Genomic DNA, 12,158 nt, shown 5'->3' on the forward strand with positions numbered 1-12,158 from the left:
CGCCATCAAGTCAGTGTCATACAACGCATGCTACGAGAGTAGACACTCCTGACCCCTTTAGTCCCCACCGACCGGAAGCCTGCGGATCCAGGACAAAGCTAGAGCCCGTTGTTCCCTGATCCGGCAGTTCCCTTATCCAGATAAGTATTTGGCCTGTTAGTGATAGGATTAGCCTAGTCTTGTAATTTTATATGCACAATTAGTAGATAACTGTATTATAATAACTGTATTATAATAAACGTGTCTTGTTTGAACTTACTAACTGGTGTATGGAGTTATTGGTCTGAACTTGAACTTGAAACTTGTGGCGGTATCTTAACGATACCTGGCGACTCTAGAGCTAAGGAACGAAACAGAGCCAAATTGAGTGTAAAGCACACTCACCCAGAACGAGCAACAGATGCATGTGAATAAACAGACAAACTGTGGTCAAACACACCACAATACAGAATAAATGACAGATGCAACCAAGAGAGAGTCCATGTATTTCTTAAGAACCAATCCGGTAGCAGAAACACCAAGTCAAACAATCTCATTGAAACTCTGTCTCACGAGGGATTCTCAGCTTCAGCTTTGAAGATCTCTGAGCAGCACGGTGGCGCAGTGGGTAGCACTGCAGCCTCTCAGCGCCAAGGTCCCAGGTTCGATCCCGGCTGTGGGTCACTGTCCGAGTGGAGTTTGCACATTCTCCCCGTGTTTGCGTGGGTTTCGCCCCACAACCGAAAGATGTTCAGGCCAGGTGGATTAGCCACACTAAATTGCCCCTTAATTGGAAAAATGAATTGGGTACTCTAAATTTATAAAAAAAACAATTTGAAGATCTCTCTTTGGTACTCTCTCCAAAAGTCGCTCCCACTCGGACGGCTTTAACAATGGACCACCTCACAGGGTTTTAATATTTCCCTTTGAGATTCTTTCTCTCTAGATTTCTGAGTACACTCAAACTTTAGCTTACAAGCACACTTTTTGACCTCTATGGTTGTGCTAATCAGGATTCAACTGCTCCAAAGGGGTACATCCAACACCCTCTTTACTGAAAGTCTGCTCCCTGCAGCTCGTTGTTTAACTTAACTGGGACTTGGGGCCGGCGCGGTGGCGTAGTGGTTAGCACTGCTGCCAGTGGCACTGAGGACCCGGGTTCAATCATGGCCCCGGTCACTGTCTGTGTGGAGTTTGCACATACTCCCCGTGTCTGCGTGGGTTTCACCCCCACAACCCAAAGATGTGTAGGTTAGGTGGATTGGCCACACTAAATTACCTCTTAATTGGAAAAAAATAATTGGGTACTCTAAATTTATTTAAAAAAAACTTAACTGGGACTTGTTTCTGACCCTTTTTGTCTTGTGACCCTTGTTGGCTGGCAATCTGCCTCAAGAAGATCACTGATCCTTAAACTCATCTGGGGACATATCAAAACACTCCCAGAGGTGCCCACCATCGTCAGTGGGCAGGATCCAATGTAAGAAGCATTGGAACATCCTGTACCTTAAATGTTACAATGCTCACAGATTTCTAAATCATGCAGATCATTGGCTTTCATGATACTTTGCTGGAGCATGTATTCCTTTTTTTGAAAATAAATTTAGAATACCCAATATTTTTTTCCTGCTCCCTTAGAGTTGTTGCCTCTGACTTGGAGTGTTGCTTCTCGCCAGGTTTGCCGAGTTGACGGTTTTTCACGTGTGCGCGCCTCGTTGGTCAGTGTGAGCAGGCTTGTCACACCCTGGAGGGATGAGTTTGAGCATGCCTGCACGCCAAGGGGCAGCAAGGGGTTGAACCTTACTGGATTGTACCAAGGGAAACTTGGCTACCACTTGATTTCCTCATCTCATTGCTCTGTCTGAAGCTGAGATCTTGATAAACTACAGACCAATTCAGGTATAAATCAGGCATGGTAGATGCTAGGGTGGCACGTGGTGCAGTGGTTAGCACTGGGACTGCATCGCTGAGGACCTGGGTTTGAATCCCAGCCTTGGGACACTGTCCGTGTGGAGTTTGCACATTCTCCCTGTGTCTGCCTGGGCTTCACCCCCACAACCCAAAGATGTGCAAGTTAGGTGGATTGGCCATGCTAAATTGTCCCTTAATTGGTAAAAAAATAATAATAATTGGGTACTCTAAATTAAAAAAAAAAGGCCTGGTGGATGCAGTGCTGTATCTTTACTTGTTCATCTTTTACGCAGAACATCTTTTACACATGACGTGGGCAGCACGGTCGCATAGTGGTTAGCACAATTGCTTCACAGCTCCAGGGTTCCAGGTTCGATTCCCGGCTTGGGTCACTGTCTGTGCGGAGTCTGCACATTTTCCTTGTGTCTGCGTGGGTTTCCTCCAGGTGCTTCGGTTTCCTCCCACAGTCCAAAGATGTGCAGGTTAGGTGGATTGGCCATGATAAATTGCCCTTAGTGTCCGAAAAAAAAAAAGGTTAATGGGGGTTGTAGAGTTACTGGTATAGGGTGGATACGTGGGCTTGAGTAGGGTGATCATTGCTCGGCACAACATCGAGGGCCGAAGGGCCTGTTCTGTGCTGTACTGTTCTAAATTCTAAATTGTCCAAAATTGCCCTTAGTGTTGGGTGGGGTTACTGAGTTATGGGGATGGGGGGGGGGGGGGGGGGGGGGCCTTGGGTAGGGTGCTCTTTCCAAGAGTCGGTGCAGACTTGATGGGCCGAATGGCCTCCTTCTGCACTGTAAATTCTATGAAACTCTTCCAAACAGTTCTGTTCTAATATCTCTGAATCCTCAAAGAGTGCCCACTCTGCCAAGGTGTGGATTTGTTTTGGGTTTTGAGGCTTGACAAACCTAATGATTCTCTTTACCTTCGGGTGAACATTGGTTATCTCTCTACAAGATGCTGTGTAGCTGCATCTGACACCGCCTTGCATTGACATCCCTGTACACAAATATTTCCCAGCTGCAAATTGGATGTGGGAGAAGGTCGAGGATGCTGTTAGTGTGGAAGGTCAATTGCTAACCTCTGCCACTCCCAGCGGGAGACAGTTTGGGCTATGTAGTTAATTTCAGTGTGTACATAATCTGTCGTGGATCTCAGTTGACTGCAAGCTCAACCTGCACTCGGTTGCTCTCATGATGTTCGTTGAGTAGATTCACACATAAGGAATAAGCACCTGAGTTGCTGGTGATCTTTGTAACTCAGTTATTTGCTGCAGTGTACTTTGGCACATTATAATGTGAAGCTTCCTCCACTCATTCTGTTGGACCTTGCTGACACACTGAATTTCCAACATTTGCAGGTTTAATAACATAAATTTTGCTGGGTTTTCTAAAATGTATTTAAGACACAAATGAGTGTTAATGCTGGTTGTGTTTTACAATTACATTTGACAACTCCCTTTGGTTTAGCTGGTTTAGCACACAGGGTAAAATATCTGGCTTTGAAAGCAGACCAAGGCAGGCCAGCAGCACGGTTCAATTCCCGTACCTGCCTCCCCGAACAGGCACCGGAATGTGGCGACTAGGGGCTTTTCACAGTAACTTCATTTGAAGCCTACTTGTGACAATAAGCAACTTTCATTTCATTTCATTAAGTATCAGCATTAGCAGGTACTGGTGGTACCAAAGGTGCATTTGCATTTCAACCCACATCCGAGGAGTTGTCATTTATTTCCATTGTCTCATCCATCAGGGAAAGTAGGAAAAAGAAGCAAAAATAGTTATAAGTGATCTATAGTTTGTATTGTTAAATATTAGAAATAAGGTATTAATTTCAGTTGGTTTAACTTAGTATTTTTGTGCAGGATAGGGTACGACTCTAGTTAGATTTATGTTAGACAAAGGTGTTAGCCTATGTGTTTTTTTGGTTTCAGTTGAAACTGTTTCTATTCTTTTTACAAAAAACATTATTCCTTTCTCAGAGTTACAAAGCCCAAACATAGAGTGATAGAGGCAAACCCTAACCAACTCCTTTTTTGGTCCAAAAGTCAATTCAAATTCAAATTTAATCCAATTCATGGTCCCCACAGGAGCGACATACCAGATCCAAGCTGACAAGAATAGGCGTTACACCTGATCTCACACTTGATCTTAGCCAAAAGGCCGAGAAGCAATGTTTCCATTGATCTGAGAGAGAATTTACGACATGTAAAGTAGATATGAGCTTGGGGAAAGAATGAGATATTGCTTAACAGCCAGGGGCCACTTTAAGTGAAAATACCTTTTTAAGTTTAGTTTTAATTGGAAGCCAGAGTAGAAGGAGCTTAGCAGTGTGAAAAGGAACATCTCTCACAGCTTTGCCAGAAGAAAAGTCATACAATGAAATATGGGGAAATAAAACAAATGCCAGAAATCTAAAGAACAGGTAGTTAAGGAACCCAGAGAAATTTAGAACATTTCCAGGAAGTCTGAAGTTAAAGGAATAGAAACTGGAATTGGAACGGAGCTCTATTTTAAAAAATATAAATTTAGTGTACCCAATTCATTTTTTCCAATTAAGGGGCAATTTAGTGTGGCCAATTCACCTACCCTGCACATCTTTGGGTTGTGGGGGCGAAACCCATGCAAACACGGGGAGAATGTGCAAACTCCACCCAGAGAGTGACCCAGAGCTAGGATCGAACCTGGGACCTCGGCGCCGTGAGGTAGCAGGGCTAACTCACTGTGCCACGGAACAGAGCACTATCGATTGAAGTAACAGGCAGAGCTAAGAAAGAGTTGCAAGTGAGAAGCCGGAAGAATATCTGATGTGATTCTAAGGTTGAGGCCTTCGTAGGCAGTAATCTCTTCAGAATGTGAGGTGTTGAACCGTCTGTTGGTTTGGATCTTCATGCTGGACCACTCAGGTTGGATTCTCAGGCTGTGGGACAAGCTTCAATTTGTGTTGAGCTGAGCCTTACCCTCGGAAGATGAAGTTCCAGGTCTGCTCAGATTCTAATATGTGGTCAGCTTCAGCAGACCCACCAACAGTTTGTCTTTGTTAAACACAATATCAGTCCAGCAGTTTTCACAAGGCCTTCTAGTGGTCTGGTACCTTTAATGGAACAGGAATCCGGAAAGTTCCCCAGAGCTATGTTCAGGCTTTGAATTCTCACTAACTGCTCTGTTTACCTGAAGGGAGTCCGGATACAATTTGAGAGAGAATTCCACCTCTTCTGGGACAGAGATTCAAAAGGATTCTGCTTAGCTCTGCAGCTCCAAACAAAACCGAAACCAAAAAACACAGAAAGGCACCCAGCAGGGAATTCCAAAATAAAAAGCACCAAACCCTGCCGAGGTTCTGCTTAGCCCCAGGATTGCAATGGAGTTCATTGGTTGCTAGTGAAGTCCATCAAAATGATATCACAGGTTATGCCACATAACATACTGATTCAAGGGAGCTGAGTGGTCAGTCCAAATAGCAGTTTGCATTGGAGGTGGGGCGGGAGGGTGAGTTTCAGCTCAGAATTAAAGGTCTGGAATGTTGCATGACAGGAGTTTTTTAAAAACACGAAACAGACAAGGATTTAATACATTCCTTACACTGTTCCTTCAGTGTTGCTGGGTCAAGGTCCTAGAATCCCTATAGTGCAGAAGAAGGCCATTCAATCCAATGAGTCCGCATCGACCCTCCGAAAGACCACCCTGCCTAGACTCACTCCCCCACCCTATCCCAGAACCCCCGCACATTCATCATGGCCAATCTCCCTAAACCGCACATCTTTGGATTGTGGGAGGAAACTGTAGCACCCGGACGAAACCCAGGCAGACACAAGGAGAAAGTGCAAATTTCACACAGTCACCCAACGCTGGATAACTCCCACCCAAACAGGATTGTGAGTGTACTTATTCCAGATGGATTACAGTGGTTCATGAAGGCAGCTCACCACCACCGTCTCAAGGTCAATTAGGGATGGACAACTACAGCAACATCAGGAACCCATGGAAGAAATAAAAAAGGCAATCAATTTAGATTAAAAACATGAGGGAAAAGATAGAGGAGAAATATTCATTGTAATAATAATAGATTTGGTGGAGGGATGTGATTCAATGAAGCATTGGCTGTGATATATCTTGATATTCCAACTCCACTGTGCATGGACTTAAAAATCACAACATGCCCAGCTTTTTTCACACCGCTCCGTAAAATAGATGTTATGCCTGGTCAGATATTTGAACAGAGGAGCCAGCATTTATTGAATTAAATATGTTAGATTGGCAATTCTTTTTCAGTTTCAGATGCATTTAAATTCCCCTTTTCCAGGTCAAGTTCTGAAAAATGTTTGTCAGCCTTTTCTGTGCCAATTAGGCACTGGATACTGCAAAGGCAATAGGTCCTGACAATATTCCAGCAATAGTCCTCAAGACCTGCACTCCAGAACTTACAGTGCACCTAGCCAAGCTGTTCCAGTACAGCCACAATACTGGCATCTACCCGGCAATGTGGAAAATTGCCCAGGTATGTTCTATACACACAAAATAGGACAAATCCTGTTGTGTTATGTACTCTGGGATAACACAGGCTGCAACTCAATGCAACTTTGACCAAAAGATACTCCAGACTTTGAAGTAAGTTCAATGTGATTTATTGAACCATTAGGACTGTTCTCTATGAGTTCGACTCCTGCTAATCTTGCTATAGTAACTCAGTCTAACTAACCAGTCTGCTCTAAGCCATGCGGTGGGTGTGATGCTTCTGATCTATCCCTGTCCTACTCTCTAAGTAGGTTGCCTGTGGAAAGAGACAGAGCATGTGTGCCCTGTCCTTGTATATGGGTTGTGTAATGCCCCCTTGTGGTAGTGTCACCTCTGGGTGTCTTGACTGCCCATTGGTCATGTCCTATTCTATGTGTTCATTAGCTATATGTCTGCATGCCATGACGTCTCTGGTGTTCCCTCTATTGTTTACTTAGTTGTAGTGTATTTACATTAACCCCTTGTTTATTTCCAGTGATGCATATCACCACAAATCCAACCCGACCAATTATTGCTCTATTAATCTACTCTCCATCATCAGTGAAGTGATGGAAGGGGTCATCAATAGTGCTATCAAGCAATACTTACTTAGCAATAACCTGTTCACTGATGCTCAGTTTGTGTTCTGCCAGGATCACTCAGCTCCTGACCTCATTACAGCTTTGGTTCAAACATGTGCAAAAGAGCAGAATGGCAGAGTTGAGGTTAGAGTGATGACCCTTGACATCAATGCAGCATTACATCGCGTATGGCATCAAAACCTTGCAGAAGAGACAATGGGAATGAGGGGGGAAACTCTCCGATGGTTGGAGTCATAGTTTTTTTAAAATTTAGAGTGTGTGGTGAATCATAATAGCATAATTCACACTGTTATCACACATGTTGTACCATGCCTCTGTAAGCTCGGCACACGAGCAGTTGCGCGGCTCTGCCCCTAGGGGGAGGTGTACTGGGAATGTACGGAAGTTTGTACTGGGCTCCACCCGTGGCTCCGCCCATGAGTCCTCCCCCCCCCACTGGTTGTATAAAGCTTGGCAGTCGGAGCCTGCCTGCCAGTTCATCTAGAGTTCATCTCATCACAGGCAGGCTCTTTTGTAAGACGATTAAAACCACTGTTCACTTCTAACCATGTGTTGCGTGAATTGATGGTCTTATCAGAGTGCCCGATTCATTTCTTTCAATTAAGGGGCAATTTAGCGTGGCAAATCCACCTAGTCTGCACATCTTTGGATTGGGGGGGGAGATGAAATGCACGCAAACACGGGAGACTGTGCAAACTCCACACGAACAGTGACCCACAGCCGGGATCGAACCTGAGACCTCAGCAGCGTGAGGCGGCAGTGCTAATCCACAGCACCACCGTGCTTCCCATTAGAGTCATAGTTAGCACAAAGGAAGATTGTTGGAGGTCAATCATCTCAGTTCCAGGACATCACTGCGTCAGCTCCTCCGGTTAGTGCCCTAGGCCCAACCATCTTCAGCTGATTCATCAATGAGATGTTTGTTGATGGTTCACGCAGCACCATTCATGAATCCTCAGATACTGAAACAGTTCATGTCAAAATGCAGCAAGACCTCGACAATATCCAGACTTGGACTAACAAGTGGCATGTAACATTTGTGCCACACAAGTGTCTGGCATGACCACCTCCAACAAGTAAGTACAGTAAAGTTGCCATAGTTCCAGATGACCATAGGCTGCTTTCTCCTTAGAGAGGGAGAGCTGACTGGTGGTGATTTAACCTGAGGATCATCACACCTTAGGCGAGTGGCAGAGATGAGAAGGCAGGGCCTTCATGAATAACCTCAGCCGGTACAGGAATTGAGCCCGTGCTGTTAGTCTTGCTGTGCATCATGAACCAACTGAACTAAACCGGCCGCCCAGACAATGACCATCTCCAACATGAGAGGATGTAACCAACATCCTGAGAGGTTACCATTGACTAGAAACTGAATGGGGTTGCATGTGGTTCGCACTGCTGCCTCACGGCGCTGAGGTTTGATCTTGGGGCCCTGGGTCACTGTCTGCGTGCAGTTTGCACATTCTCCCCGTGTCCGCGTGAGTGTCACCCGACAACCCAAAGATGTGCCGGGTAAGTGGAGTGGCCACGCTAAATTGCCCCTTAATTGAAAAAAAATAATTGGATACTCTAAATTTGAAAATAAATAAATAAAAAGGCCAGACACTGAACTGGACTAACCATATAGTGGCAGCATTGTGTATCATCTACAAGATGCACTGTAGGAACTCGCCAAGGCTCCTTAGACAGCACCTTCCAAGCCCATAACCACTACCCTCTAGAAGGATAAGGACAGCAGATACCTGGGAACACCACAGCTGCAAGTTCCCCTCCATTTCGTTCACCACCCCGACTTGGAAATATATCTCCTTTCCTTCACTGCCACTGGGTCAAACTCCTGGATCTCCTTCCCTAACAGCACATAGACTACATCGGTTCTAGAAGGCAACTCACCACCACCTTCTCAAGGGCAAGTAGGGATTGGTAATAAATGCTGGCCTAGCCAGTGATGCCCACATCCAATGAATGTATAAAAAAAGGTTATCTGTCTGAAGATGAAGAAACTGTAAATCAGCAACAAGCTGCCGTGTAAAGGATAATATTCAGAAGCCTTGGGTCAGCTCCAGTTTGCATTGGACAATCATGCAGTTTTCATTATTATTTTCTGTCTTCCAAGGAGCACCAGTTAATCATTATATCTGGTCACTTATTACATCATGATCACAGGATCATTATATCTGTTTGCTTCTCCCATTTAATCAATTTGCCAGTTCTTACCTTTTTTTAAAATAAATTTAGAGTACCAATTTCTTTTTTCAATTAAGGAGCAACTGAGCATGGCAAAATATCTGTGTGGAGTTTGTACATTCTCTCCGTGGGTTTCACCCCCACAACACAAAGATGTGCATGGTAGGTGGATTGGCCACGCTAAATTGCCCCTTAATTGGAAAAAATTAATTGGGTACTCTAAATTTATTTTTAAAAAAAGATCGAGAGGAGACCTGATTAGGGTGTTCATAATTATGAGGAACCTAGATGGGGTAAGGAGAAAGAAACTGTTCCCGTTGATGGAGGGCCGAGATCCAGTGGGCACCGATTTAAGATGATTGGCAAAAGAAGCAACAATAACGTGAGGAAAATCTCTTTACGCAGAAAGTGGTTAGTATCTGGAATGCACTGATTGAGAGGGTGCTGGGGGTAGATTCAATCACGGCGCTTAAAGAAACAGACCAGGTACCTGATTTACTTTGGACATGCAGTGAAGAATGGTAATGTCATTAACAAAGTTTTTGTGGAAGTGTTACTGCCAGGACAATTGCTAACCATAGGACACAGATCTCCTCCCACCCCAGCCCAATTGATTGGTTAACACACACATACCAAGAATGGAACCTGAGATTCCCAGATCCAAAGGAATAGCTGCTCCATGAGGGTAGTTCACATGCCCCCTCAGCTGCCAGGGGATGATGGAATACTCTCCAATTGGCTGAATGAGTCCGGCTTCAAAACCTCCCAAGACGCTCAACATCATTGAAGACTGGCACCCCGTCTACCACCTTTGACATTCAATCCCTTTATCATGGCACGGTGGTACAGTGGTTAGCACTGTTGCCTCGCAGCGCCAGAGCCACAAGTTCAGTTCCAGCCTTGGGTGACTGTCTGTATGGAGTTTGCTCATTCTTCCCGATTCTGTGTGGGTTTCCTCTGGGTGCTCTGGTTTCCTCCCACAGTCATTTGGAGGGTCGGTGCAGACTTAATGGGAATTCTAGGGATTCTATGGAATCACCGATGCACAATGGCAGCAGTTTGCACCATCTACAATATGAACTGCAGGATAGCACCTTCCAACCCATGGGGCGGAATTCTCCGACTCCCCGGGGGCCCCCGCCGTGTCCTGACTTCTCCGCCCCCCCCGAGATTCGGCGGGGGCGGAAATTGTGCGTGCCGGTCGGCGGGTCCCGCGCGGCGATTCTCCGGCCCGTGATGGGCCGAAGTCCCGCCGCTGACAGGCCTCTCCCGACCTGACCGGCGGGATTGGCGGGCTCCGGGGTCCTGGGGGGGGGGGGCACGGGGCGATCTGACTTCGGGGGGTGCCCCCACGGTGGCCTGGCCCGCGATAGGGGCCCACCGATCGGCGGGCGGGCCTGTGCCGTGGGGGTACTCTTTTTCTTCCGGAAGAGACCCACTCCCCTGCGCATGCGCCGGTATGATGTCAGCAGCCGCTGACGCACCGATGCATGCTCGAACTTACGCCGGCTGGCGAAGTCCTTTCGGCCCCGGCTGACATGGCGCCAAAGGCCGTTCACGCCAGCTGGCGGAGTGGGAACTACTCCGGCGCGGGCCTAGCCCCTCAAAGTGAGGGCTTGGCCCCTAAAGGTGCGGAATTCTCCGCACCTTTGGGGCGGCCTGACACCGGAGTGGTTCACGCCACTCCGACACGCCGGGACCCCCCGCCCCGCTGGGTAGGGGAGAATCCCGACCCTGGTCTCTGCCGCCTAGAAGGTCAAGGGCAGCAGCTACAGAGGAACACCACCACCTGCAAGTTTCCCACTAAACCACACACCATCCTGACTTGGAACTATAGCACTTTTCCTTCAGTGTCGCTGGGTCAGAGTCCTGGAGATCCCTCCTGAACAGCACTGTGGATGTACCTACAATTGTCTACTTTGGTTCAACAAGGTGGTTCATGACCACCTTCTCTAGGGCATTTAAGGATGTTTGCCACATGTACATAGTGTGTGTACCGATTGCACAAGGATGCACCAATCATGTTGTCTGGACATAATACTCTGTTGAAAATGATGGCTGCAAGTTCTCCCTCTCCATATGAAAAATGGTTTCTTAAACAGTTTTTAAGAAGGGTTGTAGGTACCCTGAAATCCTACTCAATATAACATTAAAAAAAATAATAGCACCAATCTCTACTGTTCTTCTCTGAACAGGTGATCTCCTACATCCTGCATTTCCTCTCCACATCTGATAGGAAGGAGGCTTCATTGGTGAATAGAGCCTGGTATGCTGCCTCTCTGGACCAAAGTCTGCAGGTAACTCCCTTTTAAAAATAAAACACAATTTAGATTTCTATTTAATATTCTCCTCCTGAAGGCACTGACTCTTTCAGGACTACTATTCCATGAGCAGCAGTTAGATAGGGATATCTTGCCAAAGTCACCTTGAGTGTTGGAAGGTCTTTCAAACAAGATGACCTGACCTCACCCTCACTTGTTCTGCAGATGTCTCCAGTTCCCAGGAAGGGTCATTAGCTGGCAATCTGCATTGGGAATGCTGGCTGATTTTGTCCCCTTTGTCCTAAGGTATAATGCATGGACAATTCTAATCAGTCCTGCTGCTACCTCACCACTGATCAGATAGCTTATCACCAGCATCCACTCCAGTTGTACTCTTCATGTTTGGGAATGTTCAGGAAGACCCGGGGAGTGGGAATCGAGGAATTAACTATATGGCGCATTGTGGTCAGAGAGAAAGGAGAAACTGTATTCCAGGTGGAGTAACCCAGTGCTAGGCATAGAGAGCAGGACGGTGTTGGGGGATGGGGGAAGTGTTGGACCATGTTGTGAGATGGGGGAGGACAGTAGTGCAAACCCAGTTGGGCGAAGATAAGAGTGCAGAACCCTGGGCAGCACGGTGCCGCAATGGTTAGCACTGCTGCCTCATGGCGCCGAGGTCCCAGGTTCAATCTCGGCTCTGGGTCACTGTCCGTGTGGAGTTG

General features: G+C 46.5%; 1 protein-coding gene and 1 pseudogene across 4 annotated transcripts in view; one reads left to right on the top strand and one right to left on the bottom strand.

Moving 5' to 3' along the window:
• Positions 1-12,158, top strand: part of LOC119971487 (F-box/LRR-repeat protein 2-like) — a 31,181-nt gene that overhangs the window by 4,557 nt on the left and 14,466 nt on the right. For 3 of the 4 annotated variants that reach the window (XM_038807070.1, XM_038807071.1, XM_038807068.1), the window contains exon 3: positions 11,371-11,472. In XM_038807070.1, the coding sequence (XP_038662998.1) occupies positions 11,371-11,472 (102 nt within the window). Of the gene's footprint in view, positions 1-6,261; positions 6,391-11,370; positions 11,473-12,158 lie in introns of those variants that run through there. The other variant, XM_038807069.1, reaches the window with a different exon arrangement.
• On the bottom strand, positions 3,855-4,067 carry LOC119972051 (annotated as a pseudogene).

Source organism: Scyliorhinus canicula, chromosome 9, assembly GCF_902713615.1.
Source record: "Scyliorhinus canicula chromosome 9, sScyCan1.1, whole genome shotgun sequence".
In the NCBI taxonomy this organism is placed as follows: domain Eukaryota; kingdom Metazoa; phylum Chordata; class Chondrichthyes; order Carcharhiniformes; family Scyliorhinidae; genus Scyliorhinus; species Scyliorhinus canicula.